Genomic DNA, 22,347 nt, shown 5'->3' on the forward strand with positions numbered 1-22,347 from the left:
ATCACATTTTTAACTCTAGATGATAGTTTCATGTTAATATGTATTGACACTTGTATATAATTTTTTTATCACGTGCGACTTCCACCGGTATATAAATAAGGAGAGATAATACAGTGGTGGTAGCCTGGAGGAGGTTTGGCGCCCGAACTGGATGACGCTGGAGTTGAGGAAGAAGCGGAGAATGAAGAAGGCGCCAACACAAGTCAGTGGGTAGCTGTGTGCTATCTGTCTGTAGCGTGTGCGTCACGCGTGTGTGGGCCACTGTTGGCAGCGAGAGGGAGAGTCACTGTTATATTGAGGAGTTGCTAAAACAATCAATTATGAAACAACTAGATACAGGGGGAACCTTCCTCTCTCGGTTCCCACCTCCCTCTTCCGATCCGATCTCGTCCTCTCACGTCGCTGGCGATCGTCGGCGGCAACGGGACGCCGCCGCTCCTCTAGCCCTCCAGCCGACGAGCGACTAGGGTTTGGGGCACCCGTCCGCCGCGCCCCCCCGGGCCTCCCCATCCAGATCTGCAAGGCGTGAGTGAGCCCCTCCCGATCCGCCGCTCGCCCAGACCGCGCCGCCCGTCCCGCCTGCTCGCCCAGTCGGCAGACCGCGAAGGTGAGTCCCAGCTGATCATTCTCCCTCAGTTCTGTGTGTATCTTTGCTGCAAAATGGAATGAAAAATGGATTGCGATGGTACCTTTGTATGTTGGCATGTATATTATCTGGCAAATGGAATGAAAGATGGTTTGGTCTATCTGCATATGTACATGTATATTAATTGGATTACAGAATGGATTGGTATGTTCGATTATGGTCAGTAGTGTCATTCCTTGATAATTACAGAAGCTGGACAATGGACAGCACCTTGCACTGCTCATAGGTATGGCCTGTCATGGTCGCAGAAATTGGCTTGACTAGTAAATGTTGTGCTTGCAATCATTTGTTGTTGGATTTGTGACAAACTTTACAGTGCTGTAACCAGTAGATGTTTGTATTCAATATCAATCCATTACTCATCATAACCTTAAATATGTATTTATGTCATGCTAAGTTTTTTTTAAAAGTTTCATGCTGAATTTTTTGGATAACAACATGGCTGATGGTGCAGACACGGGCGAAGAGAACCTTAAGATATTTTGTCAGTTAGGTTCGGAGCAAGTTAAGGCAAAGAATCGATTGGGGACCCACTTAAACAAACAAGGCTACTGCAATGTATATATTACCCCTAAATTAGGTGACGCAGCCGCCGCCAATGCAAATTAGGTCGCCTCCCCTTGATATCTTGTTTCGATGGAAATGAAATTAGGTTAGGAGCTGGTTCTGTTGGATCTTTAGTTCATCTGATTGCGTATCTACAGGCTTGTACCTCTTAAAATATCAGGGATTTTAGTGTGGGAAGTGAAGCTTTGATGGTTTCTTTAACCATATATAGTGCTTTTCCCTATTGGTGCTTTTCCCTATGAATCCAGGTCAGCTGCCAATTGTAGCTTAGCACCCCTCAGTTTCTCTATACCATGTAAATCAACCAATTAGTTTGGTGCCTGCTTTCTAGGACTTGTTTGTTGTTGCCGGTTTGCTTATCTATTGATTAAAATTTGCTGAAAAATCAGGGTGTTTTTTTTTCGTGTTGGTACTCAAACATTTGATGTTTCTTTCAAATACTTTTGAGGTGTTTGGCATGTGGTTAATTTCCATGTAGGGTCAAGATTGCACGTGTAGTTCGTTGTGAATCCGTTTCTGCTTGTTTTGGCTCTGTCACGTTGCAATTCTCATTGCTTGTTCCTTGGTCCATAGTTTGGAAATTTTGTCCTTTTAATTCCATATCAAATATGAAATATGAAAATTTTTGTGCTCTATATTGGTTGGGAACTAATATATATGTTTCACTATGATGATATTTTGCACTCTACGTGTTCCTTCAACAGAATACAACCTGGTTGTTATTATTTGAAAAGTGAAAAAACTAACAACCATCAAGTTGACGGTGCATTTCTTTTGCTTTGCTTTATGAAAGTAGTATGGCATAAATAAAAATTGAATCGCTGACCCTGCAACGTTTGCTTTTCTGGTTGTTATGACCCACATTTTGCCTTTAATTCTGCTTCAGTTTTGGAAAGATGCTGCCAAGTAAGAGGGGTGCTGATGATCTTACAAGATTCTCAGCTGACAATAAAAGAACTTGCAGTGGAGAAGAGGCAACTGATTTTTTAGGTCTGCAGGTTCTTCCTTTTTCTTCATGTTTTTTTTATTATTTATGGCTCTATTTGAGCACTCGTGTGTGTTTGTAACATGCTTTCTTAATTTGGTGACTTATTTTGGGACAATCAAGATATCTGGAGGGATCTGGGTGTGGAAGTTGCATCAAAGGTGTCTAGAAGTGTTGTCTCAATTGGTTTGTCCGATGGTGATTATTCTGTTGTACCCTTAATTTTTTTCAAAATATATGTCTAAAATCATTAGTTTTGAATGATATAATTTATGATCTTGTAGGGCAAACTGTGCTATATGCATCCTCTGGTGTAGTTATAGAATGTCAGTCTTCCTTCACAAAGTTTGTGACTTCAGCAAGTTTGGTTAGAGCTTTACATGATTCTGAAACAAATGACCATACGGTTAAGGTTTGTGCTGCTGATAATTATTTACTAATTGCTGTTGTTTACTTTACATAACTGTGACCATTCTGTGCTGTTTTGCTTTTATCAATATAGATTGTAGTACGGCATGAAGAAGATGTGGCCATAGGGTTTCTGGAAGAATATGATTTGGATTATGAAATTGCTGTTGTCAAAGTCAAGGCCATCCTTGATGTTTATTGCGTGCCTCTCGATCATCAGGTGCAATTTGACCCCCATGGTCGAAAGGTAGTGGCAGTAGGGCGTCACATCTTTACCCTTAATAACGACTTGATGGTTTGGTATGTCTACTCCCTAGTTAAAGATATTTTTCAAATGGGATAGCTGTCTTATTGCAGGTGTCATAGTTGCTCTGTATTGTAGGCTTGTAGTGTAGCAACATTCCTGTGTATGAAATATTGAAGCCAATATATTTTTTAATTCAAAATATGTTAGAATTTTACGTTGAGACTAACTATTAGGGGATATGGTATCTCTTGACTAAGATTTTGTATACATTTGCTTAGTTCTTTCTTGTTTTATTGCATTATCTGCTCATGTTGATCCCTTTTGGGTTAGTACTCATATTGATCTAGTGCTCATGTTGATCTTCATCTACAGGGATAAAAAAAGACAAATAAGACGCATAGGTGTGAAACTTCTCCCTCGTCCTGAAGGTGAGTACACAACCACTCGACATTGGTTATCAGATGTTTCTTTTTTTTAATTTTGATTCAGCACTATTTGTAAGGTCCTTTAGTGGCGCAAATTAAGCCTTTGCATCTATATTTCTATTTACCTAGTACAGTCTTCTACAGTTGTATTGTAATGTTAGTGCTAATTCGTGTACCTTACTGCTGCACTAGCATTGCTTGCGCGTTGCGATCACAAATAAGTATACCTCAGGTTCTGATTTTATAATGTAAATTTTCTCTGATTACAGAGATTATTGTGCCTATAAAAATCAGCCGACTATGTACATATGCAGATAGTTCAATACTTTATCAAATAAAATGCTACACGCACATCTCTACATAAATCTCAACTACTAAAGAATACTGAGATGGTAATGATGGGGTGTCTGCCATCACCACCACTCTACCCCTATGTGTCACCACAATATTTACCCATCATCCTGCCACTTATTACAAATCAGTTTCACCCTCACCCCAATCACCTAGAACGACATCATGGAACCAAGGTTCACTACATACACAAATGTACTCCTTTGATTTTGTATTGCTGTTGCAACACGGGCAATTTGCTAGTCCATCTAGAAAAGATCTGGATTGCGGGTGCATACAGCACATCATGACCATCACTAGCTCCTTGAAGGTAGAGATGTTCATGGATATGTTCAAACACAATCACTTATAATATGAGTCACAAGATGCCATCATATTATAATTTTACAATATTATCTGCAGAAATTTAAGTGATTGTTTCATATTGTACATATAATTAGCATGTCAGTGCTAATCAACTTTGTTGCACCAGCATTAGCAAGGCACGACTTGGGTTGACTTTTTTATTTACCCCAGTCCATCAATGGATGTAGTCAATCACAATTCCTGTACACTTGCTGATTTATCATGCATTGAACCTTTTTACAGCTCTTCCGTGCCACTAACTATTATGCAATATCTTGTCAACCAGGTAGCATTAAGATTTTTGGAGACGTATATCCTAATGGTGTCTGGAGTGAACTCGAGCATGGAGTTGTTTCTCACATATTAAGAAATCTTGTTGCACTTGCTTCATTCAAAGGTGATTTTACTGTAATGTGTTGTATACTATTTCGCATTTGTATTTAGTCATCACTAGCTAATGACAATTATGTTGCCCAGGTGAATCAAAATTAAGAACATGCACGGGATTTTTCATTGACTATGCTGATAAATGCCCGACTATTCTGACATCAGCGAGCTTGGTTAGGAAAAACGACGCCAAAATTATTGAGGGCTTAAGGGTTGGTGCTCCTAATTATATTGTGTGATTCTTGTTCTTTCAAGACACTGCTTAAGTCTGGTAGTATTTTTTGCAGATTGTGGTGTTGCTTCCAAACAGGGAACGCTGTGAAGGAAAATTGGAACATTATAGTTTACATTACAATGTTGCTCTAGTCAGCGTCAAGAATTATACTGTTGATTGTCCTGTGGATCTGAACAGTGAGCATTTAGATTGGTCTACCAAGTTATTAGCCGTGGGCCGTTGCTTTGAATCAGGTTTAGCTATGGCTGCAAGTGGAAAATGTACCAGGTGGTCAGGCAACCTGGATTGCAAAGATCTTCAGTACACTGCATGTACAATCACTAAGGTAGCGTCATTGATTTTCTTTTTTTTAATTGCCTACTTTTACATGAGTATGATGTACTTAGCCTTATGTATACAACTGACAACCTCTCCATTTAACGTGGTTAGGCTGGGATTGGAGGGCCCCTTGTTGCTGTCAACGGCAAATTTGTGGGCATGAACTACTATAATAGGAACATGGGAACTCCGTTCCTGTGGTTTGATCTTCTCCGTGGAATTCTGAACTATTTTAAGACAGGACAGTAAGTGTGGTTTTGCTTTGCACTTAACTGAGATTTCTTCGAACATTTCCATAATCAAAGTTGGAGGAGGTTGAGTCGACATAATTTTTTATTAAATCCAATCTTTTGTGCTTGACAGAACAAATTATATGAAGATAATCCATGGTTCATCAGGATTACTTTGTAAGCTGGGCTGTATTGTTAAAGATGGTGAGCAACAACCACCAAATAGGTAATGTTGATACATCTCGTTACATAATAATTACCATCTTTGTAAATATGCTGATCACAATATGTTTTTTGGTAAATATGCTGATCACAATATGTTTTTTGGGAAATATGTTACATGGGAAATCGTTCAAGATGAAGATGCATCTAAAAATGAACGTGCAGCCATAAACAAACCCAATAGATATTATTACCGTAACGGAAATCTTTCCGTGTACAAGTAGTCCTACGGTCATGGAGCTTTTACCGTATACAAGTAGTCTTTTTTTCTACTCTGCTGAACCAGATGTAAGCTTGTTTTAGCTAGATTCGTTGAGGAATCTTTGTTTAATATTTGAACCCTTGTTATATGCAAGTCGAGAACTATACTGCTGAATCGTATGAGGTTATGAGCCCAAACAATATGCTGTGACGTTAGTCTCTGCAAGTGGACCCGTGCGCACGTCCTGGTTTCCAAATGTGCTGTCACATGATACCACACAATGGATAGTTTCTTAAGTTGCTTCTTGAGCTATTCAAGATAATTAAATGTTACATTTTTGTATATATGACTGTGAATTGAGGGTCCAAGCTGTGTAATCACATGAACAGTGTTGGATGTTTGACCGGTGACTGCGACGGTTTCGTGCGCTGATGTGGCGCCGCCGACCTCCTCGTGCTCTTTGCCACGCACGACGCCCGCCTCCGTGCTCAACGCTGCAGAGGTAGGCCGGCGTTCAGTTTTATTCAAAATTTTCACGAAAAGAGCACACAAAACCGATCCAAACATCCTCCAATAACCACATCCATTGGGCTGAGTTTCGAGTTGGACCAAGGGTCTATTTCGTAGCGGGCTTGTGTGTCTATTACTTGGTTTCCTCGAGTAAGTAATCCCCCCCCTCCCACCCCCATGGCGGACGTCGGAGATCTCGGATTTCATTTTTTCACCTCCCATAGGTAGCCTTTTAGTTTACGTACGATGAAGATATAAACAATAATCATGCATGTGTACTAAGTGTAATAATTTGTAGGGGATATAAATAGTGTATGTGTACTAAGTGTAATAATTTGTAGGACTGATTCCCCCTCTACGAGTAGAGAAGGTTGAAGCCGGATTATTTATCCATTATCATACGAGTAGAGAAGGTTGAAGCCGGATTATTTATCCATTATCAAAAAATCAATACGATGCTGTTGGAGCCTTTTTGCTTGGAGGTACTGGCCAATACAATTTCACGAAACCACTAAATGATATTTTGTAGTTGCATCATGCCTGAGCTACCTCTATAAAGATCCCCACGCACATACAGAAAAGACCAAAACCATTTCGAGGCTGACCACAACCTATGTAAAATCGTTATGTGACCAGGCAAATACAAAGAAAGAAAAAAAAGAGGAACAATCTGCACCGCAGATTACATTATTTGGTGTAATACAACAAACAGCACAAGCAAACAGGAATTTAAGGTGGAGATAGAACTGTTCTTCCTTCCTTGTTCTACAACAGAAACCGGCTTTTACGGCCTGATTTCTTGTGTCCCCTAACACTCCCCCATTTCTCCTCATGTTGTTATACATGTTCGGCCTATTTCGTCACGGCTGTTTTGTGTCTCTACTCTACTACTCTTTCAAATTATGTCCATACATTCTGCGTGTGGCATTCAGATTGCTCAAAGGAAGTATGTCAATTGCTGCTTCTTTCTGGAACCGCCTTCGCCGTACAGCTCGTTCCATTGCCTCAGCTCACCCATTATGGCGCCCTCGGCAGCGAAACTTGCAGCCACCTGCATTTCAGAGTTTAGGAGTATTAATAACAATTTTGAACTTGAAGCTACCCAGCTGTTCAGTTTAATGTTGGCAAACGCTATGCGCTGCAGTGTGCTTTTGAAATCCAACTTGAATTATGGATTCACCTGGTTCTTTGCTTCCTTCAAATCTGTCATGTTTAGTGGCCTTAGAATGATTGGCTCCTCCTTTTCTTTCTTCTTTGTAGAATCCGACGGAGCTCCTCCTTTTTCACGCTTCAGCTTCTCCTGAAGATGTTGAGAACAAAAAGGTTACATAGTGTATTCACACAATTCCTCTTGAATTAAGAAGCTTAAGTGTGTAGTGATCTCATTACCAGCTCCTTCTTTCTTTCCTTCTGTATCAGCTCCCTCACAGGGCGATACGCTGCCGTGGTGCATAGATTCTGTTACAGAGAAATGTGAGTGAACGAAGGAGTTTTTTTCTTTCATTTTTATTGGTATGTCTCATGATACTGTCACTGACCTTAAGATCACTGCCACTATATCCTTCTGTCATAGTTGCTAGCTCCTTAAAGTCCAGCCCTTCATCAACTTTCTCCTTTGACAAAAGCCGCCTCATAATCAGTTCCCGACTTTCCATTGATGGCAGACCCACCATGATTCTGTTAAAGAAAGAGAACACACCTTAGGCATAGAACATTGGAATGGTTCTGTTAGAAATACAAGGATGGACAAACATAACTACTTCATCGTAGGGACAAGACACAGACCTCCTCTCGAACCTACGAATGATAGCCTCATCAAGATCGAAAGGCCGGTTAGTTGCAGCAAGAACAAGAATTCTCTGATCTGGTCTTGACAAGAGTCCATCCCAGTGTGTCATGAACTCATTCTTGATCTTCCTCATTGCTTCATGCTCCCCAGCTCTGTTCCGCTGCCCAAGCATGCTATCAACTTCGTCAACAAAAATGATAGTTGGCGATACTTTGGCAGCTAATGTGAACAATGCGCGGACATTCTTTTCATCTTCCCCAAACCACTTTGACGTGATAGTTGACATCGAGACATTTATAAAACTTGCTTGAGCTTCATTTGCTATAGCCTTGGCCAGCATTGTCTTTCCAGTTCCCGGAGGGCCGAAAAGTAATATACCTCTGCAAGGCTTAAGAAGACCTCCTTTGAAGAGGTCAGGCCGTCGAAGAGGCAGCATGACAAGTTCATGAAGGGATTCTTTGATATCATCCAAGGCACCGATATCATCAAATGAGACTCCAATTTCATTAGCAGGTATAACTTCCGGTCTAATACGCTTTTCAAACTCATTATCTGGTGGCACTTCCTGGTAGCAAAAATGAAATGACAGATTGGTAAATTAGTTTCTCGAGACATGCACAGGATAACATAGAGCAGACAATAATAATACTACATTACTACTTATTTAAAGATGCAACCAAAAATTCTATTACCGGTGCTTTTGCAGCTGGAGGTGGACTATCCTTCTTCTCTGGTGCTGGTTTGCTCTCAACTGCAGGAGCAGCAGCAGCAGCAGCAGCAGCAGGGGCAGCAGAAGCGGCAGCAGGAGGGCGTACTGGTGGCAGCAAAGTTGCAGGTTTTGTTTCTGATTTTGCAGCAGTTGGAGCAGTTCCTTTTTCAGCAGCCTATATATTTGAGGTATGGTATGTGAATAAACACATTTTCTGAATGTTTCTTAGACAAGTAAAATTGGAATACTAAGGACAAATTAGGTATCCTTGTATTAACAAAATAAGGCAAGCCAAAGAGCCTAGCCAATTTGCTAAGTTTTAAATGGTAAAAGGTTTTAAATAGTCTGTAACATATCAATCCAGACGCCAGCTGCATCATTCTTAGTAACAATCCAAACACCAGTTGGAACATTTTACTGTAACTTACTTAGTGTTTTTTACACTAATTACTTAGCAAAAGTTACTGTAATATCAGTACAAACCTAGCAGCCTTCTCAGAAATGTAGGCAAACCAGATAACAAAACCTCGCAAGGTAGAATTAAGAGTAATAATTTTTATCATCGTGTGTATATTCAGTAGTGTACATCTGTAATATAAATCATAACAAGAGTAAACAGCGCTATCTTTTCATCATGTGTATTTAGTGGTGCATATCTGAGATTTAAATAATAATAATGATAATAATAAACTCGGAGGAGCATCCATTGAACAAACCTTCAAGGCATCAGCAGTCACTTCCAGCTTCAAGCTGTCCTTATCACTCATCTTGTTCTCTTGAAAAATTTCCAATGCATGAGACAAGCTGTGCCATGAAAGAGTCACAAACCGAGGAACAAATGTAAAGATCAACAGACAACTATACCAATATGCTACCTACCTCTTTGCAGATATAACTAATTTTCCATTTCGGTACTCCGGCTCTCTGTTATTCATCAAGTGATATGAAACTGCAGATACCACAATCTCCTCTATATACTTACTAAGGCCTATTGTATCAGATAGGCATATCGAGCCTAAGTCATCACACTCGAGGTCATTTTCTGCAAGGACTTCCAAAATATGATTCCGGTTATCTTGAAACTGAATCATCTTCATGTCTTCTTCTAATTGCGAGTTCCAACTTACAAGGTGATTTTCGTTTTCAGGTGGCTTGATTTCAATATTATATGGGAATAAAACAGTAAGCCTGTCGTCCAACTCCTCATCAACGTCCATCTCTACAATCCTTGATCCAAGGACAAGCACTGGCCCTTCAAGCTTGTTTAGTAATTTTTCAAACAGAAGATACATTTTTGGGGACTTGTGAAGAAACTTCTCAACATCTCTTATGTAGAGTACAATTGGATACTTTTTAGAGACTGAATGCAGAACCTTGTACAGTGCTTGTACTAAAATTTTCTCATCAAAAGTCCAGCTGCTAGCACGTCTGAGAGGAGCTGCATTGTTTATCATACACGATCATGAGAACAGAAAAGGTGCATAATGCGAAGCAGCAACACAGTAAAAAATTACTAAGGTGACTGCTCCCGCAAAATTTGTACATTTTCTCAATATTCATTCAATTAGGAGTACTGTACTCTTGTTTGTTTATTTTTCAACTATTTTGCATGCACAGTGTTACCTGCAGAAAATCACCTTATTATATCAGTATATTTGTTCATTCTTCATTGTTATAATATTATGTATGCATTACTAAAAGTAATGAGGTTCATTGACAAAATAAGAAAATAAACTACCTCTAATCAATATGTGCTTTACAACCCTGATATCGGATTGACAAATTCTACCTTGCTGGTCATAAATTAATACCACACCCACTATTTGACACGCTAAGCACACAAGCAGCTAGAGACTGCAAAGTGCCATTAAGGTACACACACATGGCAATGTAATCAAAGAGGTAGTTTTCTTTTTAAAAAAACAAGGAGGTCCAGTTTAATGCTAACATAGTTTTTCAGCCAGCTCATAAAAGGGTAAGGTGGTAAACAGTAAAAGCAAGAATTTTATTCCGGGACATAACTTCAGTCCTGTGCGACTAAGTATTTCAAAAGAACATCTTATGACCTGTATTAGTTGAAGGACCTTGCGATGCCAGGCTACTCATATCGGATGAAGTAGATGCATTTCTTCTGAGCTTTGGTAAGTTGCTCATACTTTCAGAACTCCTGGAAAATTCCATAGGGCAGGAGCATATAAAAACAGTAAAATGAATTCTAGTATATATTTCCAAGAATACATTAAGGCTTAACTTTTTCAGACCTTAGTTTCACATCTGTCATGCTGCTTTGTCTACGTATAGTTTCTGTGACAAAAACCAAGGCAATTAATAAACATACAGCTAATTTTATGAAGTAAAAGAACGACATTCAGTCATTGCATTCTTCAGTCTATACATGCAAGTGAATTCAGTTTCATACTGAAGAAGTAAACAACATTAAGAACAAATGGAAATCAACTGATTTTAAGAAACTTAAACCGCTCTATGGAAGTTTAAATGTTCAGAACAATGAAATGCAACACTGAGTTGAGGTCTGCAGATTCAGTTTGAAAGCTGAAGTAGATTACTGAGCATCAAGCAAAACATTGCAGAATAATGAAGAGCTGAACAGTATTTACTAAATGCTCAAGTGACCTTTTGGTTGCTCCTTTTGTGGAAGGATTGAAAGAGATCCAAGCAATCCAGTCACACGTTCAAACGTCGTCTCAGATATTGATCTTTTAAATGGCTGACACGAAGAAAATGCTCCAGTTAGAAGTTAGTCAAGGAGCACTCAATCTGTGAAGAGTTGAAAAAGATCAAGCTTGGCAATGATATGCAGACATATTACAGCACCGTATGAACAATAAGCAAACGTAACACACCGGTGATTTCCATTAATACTTACATCCGAAGGCTGGTGCTATGGGAATGTGACAAGATGAAAGTAACCACAGAATGCTTAAAGGTCTTACCTGCTCTGTGCTGCCACCAGTGCCATATTTGCTATGGATCTGTAAGGAAGGATACTGCATCAGAAATTCCAATAAATTTTGGTATAACAGGAAAATGTGGCAGCCAAACTCACCTTTATAAGAAAATCTGTAGGGTCCAGCAAGAGCAATTTTGCTTGGAAATAGTGGGCAAGCGCCTTGGCGAGCATCTGCTGGTAAAGCTCTTCAAGCAGGAACTTAACTTAGTCTGAAGACGAAATAAGTGAAATGACTGAACAATTGTTCACTTTCGCGGTGAAGATAATTACCTGCAGGGCCTGACAACAGAATCGCACGACTAGCTGGAGCAAGATTCCTGGTGTACCTGGAGATGTCTGCTTGCTTCAAGTGAACATACGCGGCGCTTGTAAGCACAACACGTGTTTGCTCACTGCACATTGGAATCGGAAGTAAAGGAAATAAACAGAGGGGGTTGAGATGATGAAATGAAAATGAAAAAATGTGCTGCACGCCAAATGGGGAAAAAAGAGAGGTCACTGCGTGTGCACATCATTTATGCAGTAACATCACTAATTCACTATTGTTCTGCAGGGTGCTATCCAGACCTGTACAAAATGAGCCCAGCTTTTCTCAGCCGGTAAAGGGGAAATAATTAAAAAATGGGATAACTGTCCATATTTTTTTAAACGGGAGGCCATTTTCGTCACCAACTTTCGTGGTAGCCGTTTAGTTAATTACACGGAGCCTACCGTGAGATATGTTTGTCTGTAGGTCAAATTCATCTACTAGAATAGAAACTGCTGGAAGATCATCTGGGTCCCTATCTTGCGCGACAGAGTCCGGAGGCAGAGTTCCCCTGCTAACGCCTGGGACTGAAGATCACACGCACTTTTCCCTCTATTTTTCTTCTTTTTTTCATCAGAATAAAAAAGTATGAAGTTGATCTGTACGCCTCATGTATATGTAGTATGTGCATGAGAAAATCGCGTAAGAAAAGGAATAAACACACACACACAAAAAAAACAGAGATCCCGAACTGCACAAGGTGACGCAAACAGCTCGAGCAGAGTGTGACGAACTCTGAAGCGAGGTGCGTAGTAACACGAGGAGTGGTTTTCGTTGGTGCAGTGCAGAATCGATCGCGCCCAGTGATGAGTCGCGCACGCGCCGGAGCACTTGCGCAAGGGAAAGGAGGATCGGAGGCGGCGGCGGCAGCGGCGGAACGAACCTGAGGTAGTAGGGGAACTCGTCGAAGGTGGCCTTGCTCTCGGCGCCGTCGACGAGGAGGCGGCGGAGCTCCTGCTCGACGCGCTCGACGGTGACCCCGTCCCGCGACGACGAGCCCGAGCGGCCGCCGCCGGCCCAGGGCGCGGACGCCAGGCCCAGCCCGACGCCGACGCCGATCCCGATCCCCAGCGCCGACATCACCACGCTCTTCCCCTCCATGGCTAGCTGGCGATCCGGGCGGCGGCGACGACGACGACGTACGCTGCGGGCGCGGCGCGCAAACCGGGAACCTAGCTCTGCGGGAGAGGGCACGCAGCCGGGCTGGCTTTCTTGCTAAAATTAAGCGAGGGAGGTGGTGGGAGGAGAAATCAGGTGGCGCGCGCGGCGGCGGCAACGAAACGGGTGGTGCGGCCGAGGCGAGGAGAGATGGAGGGGGAAGCGCAAGAGGCGGGCGGGGCTCTGCTCGTTGCCGTAGCAGGCTGCTGGCTTCTCGGGCCTTCCTCTCCTCTCCTCTCTCTCTCTCCCTGCTCGGCGTCGTCGGGGGCGATGACGCTGCAATGGGGCGCCGGCACGCGGCCTGCGTACGTGTGATATAGCGATACACGTACCACCCTGCAGAACAGGCAAAAAAAAAATGGAGGGCGATAGGTTGCTGCGGTGGTGCGCCCGGGCGAGGCCTGGGTGTCACTGCCCGATGGCAGAGGTGGCGGCATTCTTCTACCCGGAACCCTCTGGGTTTGATGGAATCATGAATAGGCGCCGAGGCGTTTTCCACATTAGCTTTCACCACCGCTAGCCGCAAAGCTAGAGCAAATTGGAAGGGTGCCACTTACCTTGTGGAGCAAATTGGAAGGGTGCACTTACCGGCGCATAGAGTTGAGTTACGAGGGGTATATATATGGTGAAAATTTGTAACTAACAACTGTTTTTTAACTTTTTTTAAGGGTGCATTAGCACCCTAATGGCAATATACCTTCGCCCCTGACCACCACCATTGCCCATCAAACCACACGATGATGCAGGTGCAAGCACTGCGCGGGAGAGGTTAGAGCTGGAGCTGTTGTTGAGTCACTAACGCGTGTGGGCTCAATCCATACATCGGTGATCCAATTGTAGAGGAAAATACTGTAGAGGAACCACTTCCATACTGGATCCAGGATTTTAGGAGAGGAGGCTTGTTTTACTCTTCTCTTTTTCTTTTTCTTCTTCCTTCTCTTTTTTTTTTTCATTTTCTTCGCACAAGACTGAACATTATTGGTGGAGCTTTGGAAGGCTCACTAATGGACACGGACTGCATGGGGCGGGAGGGCTTTAGCCCACGCTGGGTCCACCCCCGGGCCCCGGCGGCCCTGACGGCACCTCAATGTTGCCACTTCGGGGCATGCATGATGCATCGTGCGGTCGTCGGCTCCTTCGTGCAGTGCGTCGTCGTATCTTTTGCATTGTGGGCGTCACGTCCCCTCCCCCCGTGCAGTAGCACTGCTAGTAAAGGATCAGATCATAATACGTACTCCTAGCAGAGCTGACGGTGACACCGGACGTCGGCGCCCGGTCAGTTGGTGCATGGCGCGCCGCCGCCGGGGTTAGTATGTCAGGGTTGTTCAAAAGCCTATAACCGGCGGTGACGCGCAGCCCCCTGCAACGCTACTCCAAAATCCAGCCAAGCCTGCACACCGAAGCACCCCATCAACTCGTCTGCGGCCACGGCTAGCAGGATGCGGCGGCGGGTGGCCACGGCGAGGTCCCGGCAGACGCGGGTGGCCGCTAGCTGCGCGGCGACGGTGGGCGGGGCACGAAGCGCGCAAGCGGTGGCAGCGGCAGAGCCACGCGCGAGCCGGCGGGTGAGGCAGTGCGAGCGTGCAACAGCGACCGGGCTAATCGAGAGCTGTGTAGCCGGTGAGGCTGCGGTCCAACCTCCGCGCGCAAGGCGGCGGGGCCACGCTCCGGCCGCTGCGCACGAGCTGGCTGGCGAGCGAGGCCACCAGCAGGGCGAGCGCACGGCGGCGGCGGCCGGCGTCGAGTTAGCTCGCGCCAGCGGCAGCGGCCATGGCGAGCTGCGCCTCCTCGGGTCGCGTGCTGATTGCTGAAGAAACGACGCAACCCTCCAATCCGTTTTTCACGGCGTCTACGCCCGTTGGTAAGCGGGACGACGTCGTTTCGATTTCTTGGTTTTTTCTTCTCTCCTCAGTAACTCCCCTGCCACGTCATCTTTTGGTTACGTCCATTTAATGTTATGGAAGGATGCTCACACGTTAAAACGCGAGGAATCATCGACCAATAATGAACTGCACTGATCAGCCGTCGAAGAATAATAAAAGAAAAAAGAAATAATCCTCGCGGGTACCTGTTCGATCATGTACTCCATCACTGCACTATTTGCAGGGTGGCCTCGCCTAGAATGTTCCAGTGCCAGCTGATGAGCCACGTCACTCTTTTAGCTGAAACTAAGGGATCGCGACCTGGTGCCACGTGCCCGTGCAAGACTGGCTGAGAGGCTACGCGGCATGCATGCAGCGCGCTTCGTGGAGCGAGGTGGGCCAGCCCGAGAAAAAATATCTCCCGTGCAACGTGCGTGCGTGCCGCGCCCGCGTCCGGCGCGGACCCCCCCGAACACAAACCAATCACCTGAACCCCCCCCCCCCCCCCCCCCCCCCCCGCGTCTGTTTGCAGAAATGCCCTTCCGGGAATTCATCCCGGCGCTGGCCGTCATTATTTTTCCTGCAAGGGAGATCCATGGCTATATGTCTTGATGTGATTGGCGACTTTTGTTTACACATTGTTCATGCCTCGAGAAAATCATGTCTTTTTATTTTTCATTTCATTTCCCGAATGTAAAGATTGTTTCCGAACATTTTGTCTAGTGAGATACGATTTTAGTTTTTTTGTTTCATTTTCTGAAGGTGTCGCAACATTTATTAAGTGAGATAGTAATTTTGTTCTTTTTTTGTTTTATTTATTATTTTTGTTTTATTTTCTGAATGGAAAGATGGTTTTCCAACATTTTGTTGAGTTAGAAGTTTTTTATTGGATTTTTTCGGATTCATTTTATGAATGTACCGATGGTTCCAAACATTTTAGCAATTTTGAAATACAAGTAAAAAGATGACATAAAAATTATGAAAAAAAATTAAATATATTGTTTTCCCATGTGCTTGTATACATGAGAATGTTCCACCGATCAGAGTGGGCAACCTGCAAGGTTCCACGGTCCACATCTTATTAGCCACCCTACTAAGTCATATCCCACGCGAATCTTGATGCACAATCTGACGGTGCGTAAAGACCAGCGCCGGGGCACACCGCCTCCAAAACGTCGCTTCCAAAGCCCCTCATTTTGCGAGGTAATGCCCGTGTGGTAACTTGGCCCAATAAACACACATTCCGGCCGGGGAGAGGGAGAAGGCCCACAGGCCGCGCGACTCGCCGCCAGCTGGCCCGCCCAATTCCCCCATCCGAAGGGAGACGGCCCAAGACCAACAGTTCGCACGAGCACGCAGCCCAGCTGGGGCCTCTCGCGGTTTCGAGGGACGGCCTCGCTCGCGTCTTCTCCTCTCTTTCCCGTTTCCAACGGGACCGCAGCCGATCCCCACACCCGCCCGCTCATCGCCACCGCCGCCGCGGCGTTCGCCGGAGCGGCCGCCGTCGTCCCCGTTGCGGAGGCCCAGACACCTCGTCCGCCTCCAGGAGCTGCACCTCCTCCGGGTCACTCCACTCATTCTCGGTAAGGCTCGACTGCTCCGTCAGTTCCAGCTTCCCCTAATACCATCGAACAGTGGTTTGTGAATGATTCCATCCGGTTCTCGCGCAGTCGCGCGGACGCCGTGCGTGCCACTCTGCAACTGATTTCCCTCGTATTCCTCGTTTCGCAGCCGACTCGCGTCCACACCGGCTGTTCAGTATGTTCCGGCCGCCGAATGCTTTCGGGGCGCCTCCTCGTCCTCTGCAGCCTCCCCCATGGCAGTGGCAGCAGCCGCCCCAGCCTTCGCCCGCCGTTTCCTTTTGGCAGCGCGACAATGTGCGGGACCATGTCAAGAAGCTGCAGGAGACCATCGAGGTTTCGAGTGCACTGTGAGTTCCTATTTCCTAAAAACCCTGAAAGCCAGTGATGGCCATGTAATTTGGTAATTTACGTCCTTGTCTTGACAAAGGATTTGAACTGCAGGATAAGTGAACTCGAGGAAATCGCAGCGACTAGAAATCCCGGTGATGCTACTGCACAGGAATCTGACTCGTCTTCGACGAAATTGCCATCAGGGTCTGCCGATTCTTCGGGAGACAAGCCCCTCCGTTTCGTTGAGCTTGCTAGATCTATGGGGGTTAGTCAGGACACTCATGAGTCAATGGCGACAGATGCAGCTAATTACCTTTGCCATCAACTCCAGCACCTTCTCGCACCTATTTCTTCTGCGATTAACCAAAGTGGCCCTTGGGAGGAAAGGTCGGCGATGGTTAGGTTGGCTCAGAAGCTGCAGAAAGCCAAGAGAAATAAGCGGTGGAGGAAGAGGAAAAGAAAACATGTTGCGGAGCTTTTCCAGAAGGTAGCACTCATCGTTGTCTTTTTATGGTTTTACGCATTTGTGAAGGCATTCCTTCAGAGCACGAGCAGCCAAAAATCCAACTAATGATGAGTGATGACATCCCTTGTGTCGATGGTTAACAGGAGTGTGCAGATTATGACAGAATTGACCAGGAAGCTGATGAATGGAGGGCTAAGCAAATAGCCAAGGACATTGCTAAGCGGAAGGTGCTTTCTCATTTGTGTGAAATTTTGTTTCGCTGTTAGGGTTATTTTGAATTAGGACAGCATCGCTGCTCCATGATTAACTGATTCATTTGTGTACATGTAAACCAGGTGGAAAGCATGAAGCAGATTGCTAGAAAGAAAGCAAATGAGGAAAGAAAACGCCTAGAATCTGAGGTAATATGGAACAAATTTCATGCCTATGGTGTGCTGCAAAAGATCTGTTCCCTAGCTTGTTCAGGCTGTCTTTTATTAGTTGTCTGCAAGCACATGTATGCATTGTACTAAATATTGGTATAACCCAATACTTTTTTGGTATGGATAAGTTTAGCTGCAACCTTTAAGTTTGCCTTCCTAGCTTGTGATCTTTCTCTTGTTTTCTTATGAATTTAGGAACCCTCTGATTCTATACCTGTCTTTGATACAGTGCAACAAACCTCATGTGCTATCATTCACGTAGTTTCCTGCTTTATCTTCAGAGCTATTATGCAATCATTTCATGAATAATTGAGTAGCCGTTCGATTTGCTTTCTTTATAATTTAATGTACTAATGATTCTATGGATGTTTTCATAATATTCTTGATTCTGAGTAAACTAATTTCCCCCACACAAATCTGATACTTCCAGCTCGAGCTTGCCCTAATGGTCGAGAAACTTCAGGAACTTCGTTCTATAAGAGTTCAAAAAATGAAGAAGCAAGGTGAGATATTCCTGTTTTCCTATTTCGTTATTTACCTTCCTCTGTTTTACATAATATATTTTGTAACCTTATGATCACAAATTAATGAGGTGCAATATCTAGGAAAAATGGGTCATTTTAATTATATCAATACACATTTTAACATTTAATCATTCATTCTCTCTCATCCTTGAAAGCATAGGCAGTTAGAATTGTAGTTGACTTGCATTGTGAAACACCAATTCTCAAGATGGACCTAATAAAAGTCTAAAACAGATGGAGCATTATTATCACATTGTTTTCTGACCTTAAAGACTTAGCTATATTGTTCAGATTCCGGCAAATGCATGCTGAAAGCACACACTCCTAGCAACCCCCCTTTTTTTTCTTTTAAGAGAAAAGGATATCTTATCCATGTTGGCAATACGGTATATGTGCCCAGCTTTATATGTTCTCACTGGCGCAGATTTTTAGAAATGCCACTGTGCTCACAGGCTTCTGCAAGACTGCAAACTTTTCTTTTTTGCATTGGTGGTGTTGATTTTCCTTTTCCATTTAGTTCAGTGTCTTACAAGAGATGGATGCATGGGTTTCTTTGTATGTTGTAGGTCATTTTCTTCCAGAAGAGGATGATAAATACCTTGAGCGTGTTAAGGCTGCAGTTGAGGAAGAGGAGCGCCAAGCTGCAACTGCTGCTCGGACTGATGCTGTTAAGGATGCTATTCTGACTGCTGAAGAGTCAAGGAAGGCTCCACAGAATGAAAATCATCACGAAGATGGTTCTGAGCAATTTAGAAGTGGACCAACAGAAGACAAGAACCAGGGTGATGTAGGGATAAGTGAGAAAAATGACCAGGCCAGTCAGAAAACAGAACATGTAGGTCATAAAGTTGAGGGAAAAGGGCATGTACATCATGACCCTGTAAGCAATCTTCCTTTTGAGTTCTACCATTATTATCATGGAAGTAGCTATGATATGGGGACACTCATTGAGGTAATTATTCCAACTTCAGAACTTTGTGCGAGTATTTTCTTTAATCAATCATGTATAAGACTGTAAATAACTTTATAATTTTCACTTCATGGCATGGGCAACTAATCAATACATTTACTCAGTCAACTTGTCTTTATATTGCCTCTGTTGTAGGTCCGCAGAATGTGGGATTCTTTCATCAGACCTGGAGGAAGGTAAGACCTTTAGTGTTGAAGCAATTTCCTTCGAGTTAGCTAGATGCATTGAACAAGAATCTCTGTAACTAGTTTGAAGTTTCTGTGCAATTATGTTTTGCGGGCTTCTTTAGTTAAATGTAACAAGATGAAAGGGAGGTTAACCTCAGGAGGGTTTCATTATGAAGTAGTGTCCATCATGATCTATACTCTAAACTAGGAATTCCACTATGAAAAAGGGGCGTCTTTGGTAGTGGATACGCTATGCTTGTAGTGGAGTGATTCCAAAGGAATTTTGGACGAAATAGGAGGGATTCCATAGGGATTTGTTGTGTTCCAACCCATCTTCTAGACTGTCAACTGCATCGGTATTGATGCATTGTTGTGTCCGCAACTTTCAAGTCTGATACACTTATGATAGCTTCATCTTATTGCTGCTGGAAGAATATAATTTAACATAACTATTTGTTGTTTTTGCTTGAATATCTTCTAATCTTATATAACAGCATGTAACTGATGCACAGCTGGAGTAACAGAATAGTTCAGTGCTGTGGTGCGTTCTTGTATAATGTTTTCCCTAATTGTGCATATTGCACCTGCCTGCAGCCGTATACCTGGGCACTGGGTTCAGCCACCCCCTCCATCTGATGAGGTATGGGCATCGTATTTGGTGCATCCCAAGTAAATCACCATTGAGTTCTACAAATGGTCTTTTCTGCCTCAAAACCACTGGAATCTTTCACCGGCTCGTGGGAGGTAAGCTAGGTACTTGAGTTATAGAACTTTAAGTGTTTTTTACATTCCTCAAGAGGTTCCAAGAGGTATCGGTACCTCCTGGCATCAATTATTGTTAAACTTCAGTACTTTCTCATGTCAACCAATGATGTACAGAGTTTGTTATGGGTGCAAGAGACTGCAGTAGTCTGAATTTACAGCTGTTTGCTCTATAAACATTTTAGTAATGCTTAATTATCTTCCGGCTTCTGCATGGACTATCATGAAATTTTTTAACTATATTAACTATAGAAACCGTCTGTGTGTTTGTGGAAAGAAAATTGTTCCTGTCTCTACTTCTTTTCCAGGATGTGGTATTTTCCTCGCCTATTATTTGTTCCATCTGTGGTTTTTGTGATGTCAAACCCTGAATTAAATTTGTAATTTTAAGCTCCTTAGATATCCTGGCTTATGGGTTAAGGAAAAGAAATAAACCGCTAGCAAGGACTATCTTTTTGATGGTTGTGGAGGCATTTTCTTTATGTGAAGATTACCAGCAACAGTTTGTTTTCTGACCTGTTGAGTTGTTCATTGCGACCTCCTGTCTGCTAGAATGTGACTCCAAATTACTTTACCTCAGGCATATTACTACCGGGAGCGAGAAATTGAGCTGGATTCCTTTAGGTCTGTAGTTCCTAATGCATAGACACCATGTTTAACATACAAACTACCTCATTCTTGAAACAGAATGTCCCCCTCTAATGATATGCAGATATGCCATGCTCCCAACTTGTTAGCACATAAACTTGTAATTATGGAAGAAAACAGAATCTACAACTCTGATCGGAGCACTAAAGTCAGCTCATTGAGAAATAAAGAACTCACCATCCAAGCTACAACATTTCAGTACTTTTCTTTTGGTGTAAAAAAACTAAATGCAGCTAAAGATTCTTTTTGGGATCTAAAAGATGTGAGAGTATTACATTACATTACATCACATAATGTTACTCATTACTGTTTAAATCCTTTCATCTATTGTTGGTTTAATTTCAATGAGTGTCAGACTACGTTTATATTTTTTATTAGGCTTGCCATGGACCTTTCTCTAAACTGCAAGATACTTTAATTACTGGTCAACAAAACTTCAAGTTAACCGTATAGTAAATTAGGCTAAGCTTTATTATATGCTGATAATTCTTTTATATTGGTGACTCCAGGATCCGAGGACAAAACAATGCATAGTTCTGGAAGAAACAATGGCATCTTGCTAAGACAACTTATAGATCTGTGTTTGACTCAGTGAATGGTAATGTAAAGTACAAACGAGAAGGTGCAATGATCGGTTGATCTGTGTTTGACTCGGATTCTATGACAAAGTTGAAAGAAAAGGATGCTGAAGGAAAGAGCAAAGACTGGCAATGGTGCTCAAGAGTATACTAAATTCGTGGATTTAAGGTGCTGAAGGTAAATTTGTAACATACAAGACATGATCTGCATGATTTGTCATATCCTCTGTTAGCTTCACTCCTTCCAGCTGTCAAGGCACCCTACTGTTCTACTGGTGCCTCAATCATTGTTTGCTCAATGAGTGCAAACTGCCATAACACTTTTGTTGGCACCACCGTTCGTTTTGATCTCCAACAAGGTAGGTCCTGGACTTGTGTACGTAAAGGATCCCCTTGCTCACTGGTGATTTGACATGGCAGGTTCTCGAATAGTAGAATTTAGTGCAATCTGTGTAGTCCACTGAACTGATGAGAAATTTTGGTAAAGGTGACTGGTTAAGCTAGAGCATTGTATTTTACCTAGCAATACTGAATGGAGTTTTTAATGTCTCGGTCTAGTCTGTGATTGATTGGATGGATAACATTGTTGTGCATCAGTGCATGGCTATTTCTGCACCTTTTCAACAAACAGAAAAAAATTGTGCAAGACTGCAAAAGCATGGCCATTTGAGTTACCTATACCCATTTTCCCTGCTGCAGCATTTTGGTGAGATGACTGACAGCCCACCTAAATTAGGACTTATGACTTTTGCTTTACTATATCCTGTACAGTAGGCATAAGGCTTCAATAAAAAACAGCCCAACGAATTACTTATGGACACCCTTATAAGAAACAAAGAGGTTCATGAATTGGATGGCATTAGCATCGAGTACTAGATTTGTTAGATAATATAAGGACAGCATACGCAGGCCACCTTTCTGGTATGCTTGCTTGCTCCTCCCATTCTCTATCTCTTTGAGGTGATTGTATTTCCCAACGCTGAATCCTAAAGCTTGTGGTGACAAAATTGGTGATTCTTGATA

The 22,347-nt window shown here is 43.1% G+C and overlaps 3 protein-coding genes across 4 annotated transcripts; 2 read left to right on the plus strand and 1 right to left on the minus strand.

Annotated features, from left to right (window-relative positions):
• Positions 1 to 326: 326 nt before the first annotated feature.
• Positions 327 to 5,374, plus strand: LOC101755169. The gene is made up of 11 exons (XM_022827225.1): positions 327 to 607; positions 2,100 to 2,203; positions 2,322 to 2,384; positions 2,483 to 2,610; positions 2,701 to 2,826; positions 3,226 to 3,281; positions 4,261 to 4,371; positions 4,452 to 4,573; positions 4,649 to 4,921; positions 5,026 to 5,159; positions 5,278 to 5,374. Exons 5-11 carry the CDS (start codon positions 2,750 to 2,752, stop codon positions 5,372 to 5,374), a joined length of 870 nt encoding a protein of 289 aa, XP_022682960.1. The 5' UTR covers positions 327 to 607; positions 2,100 to 2,203; positions 2,322 to 2,384; positions 2,483 to 2,610; positions 2,701 to 2,749.
• A 1,296-nt stretch (positions 5,375 to 6,670) lies between these two features.
• On the minus strand, positions 6,671 to 13,295 carry LOC101780417. Its single transcript, XM_004967379.4, has 15 exons — positions 12,738 to 13,295; positions 11,818 to 11,939; positions 11,644 to 11,732; positions 11,531 to 11,569; positions 11,211 to 11,304; positions 10,838 to 10,880; positions 10,643 to 10,743; positions 9,456 to 10,014; positions 9,293 to 9,380; positions 8,560 to 8,751; positions 7,864 to 8,432; positions 7,617 to 7,755; positions 7,468 to 7,536; positions 7,259 to 7,378; positions 6,671 to 7,129 (listed from the first exon to the last, which is right to left on the minus strand). The coding sequence occupies exons 1-15, from the start codon at positions 12,953 to 12,955 to the stop codon at positions 7,016 to 7,018; spliced, it is 2,556 nt and encodes an 851-aa protein (XP_004967436.1). The 5' UTR covers positions 12,956 to 13,295; the 3' UTR covers positions 6,671 to 7,015.
• A 3,000-nt stretch (positions 13,296 to 16,295) lies between these two features.
• LOC101780821 (U11/U12 small nuclear ribonucleoprotein 59 kDa protein) lies at positions 16,296 to 21,881 on the plus strand. 2 transcript variants are annotated; one of them, XM_022826904.1, is made up of 10 exons: positions 16,296 to 16,457; positions 16,606 to 16,804; positions 16,899 to 17,274; positions 17,397 to 17,480; positions 17,589 to 17,654; positions 18,106 to 18,178; positions 18,766 to 19,151; positions 19,305 to 19,345; positions 19,931 to 20,089; positions 21,256 to 21,881. In XM_022826904.1, exons 2-9 carry the CDS (start codon positions 16,635 to 16,637, stop codon positions 20,007 to 20,009), a joined length of 1,275 nt encoding a protein of 424 aa, XP_022682639.1. In that variant the 5' UTR covers positions 16,296 to 16,457; positions 16,606 to 16,634; the 3' UTR covers positions 20,010 to 20,089; positions 21,256 to 21,881. The 2 variants fall into 2 exon arrangements, with proteins under 2 accessions (XP_022682639.1, XP_004967437.1); XM_004967380.3 differs by having other exon boundaries at positions 19,931 to 20,080.
• The last annotated feature ends 466 nt before the right edge of the window (positions 21,882 to 22,347 follow it).

The sequence above is a fragment of the Setaria italica genome, chromosome V, assembly GCF_000263155.2.
Source record: "Setaria italica strain Yugu1 chromosome V, Setaria_italica_v2.0, whole genome shotgun sequence".
NCBI lineage: Eukaryota > Viridiplantae > Streptophyta > Magnoliopsida > Poales > Poaceae > Setaria > Setaria italica.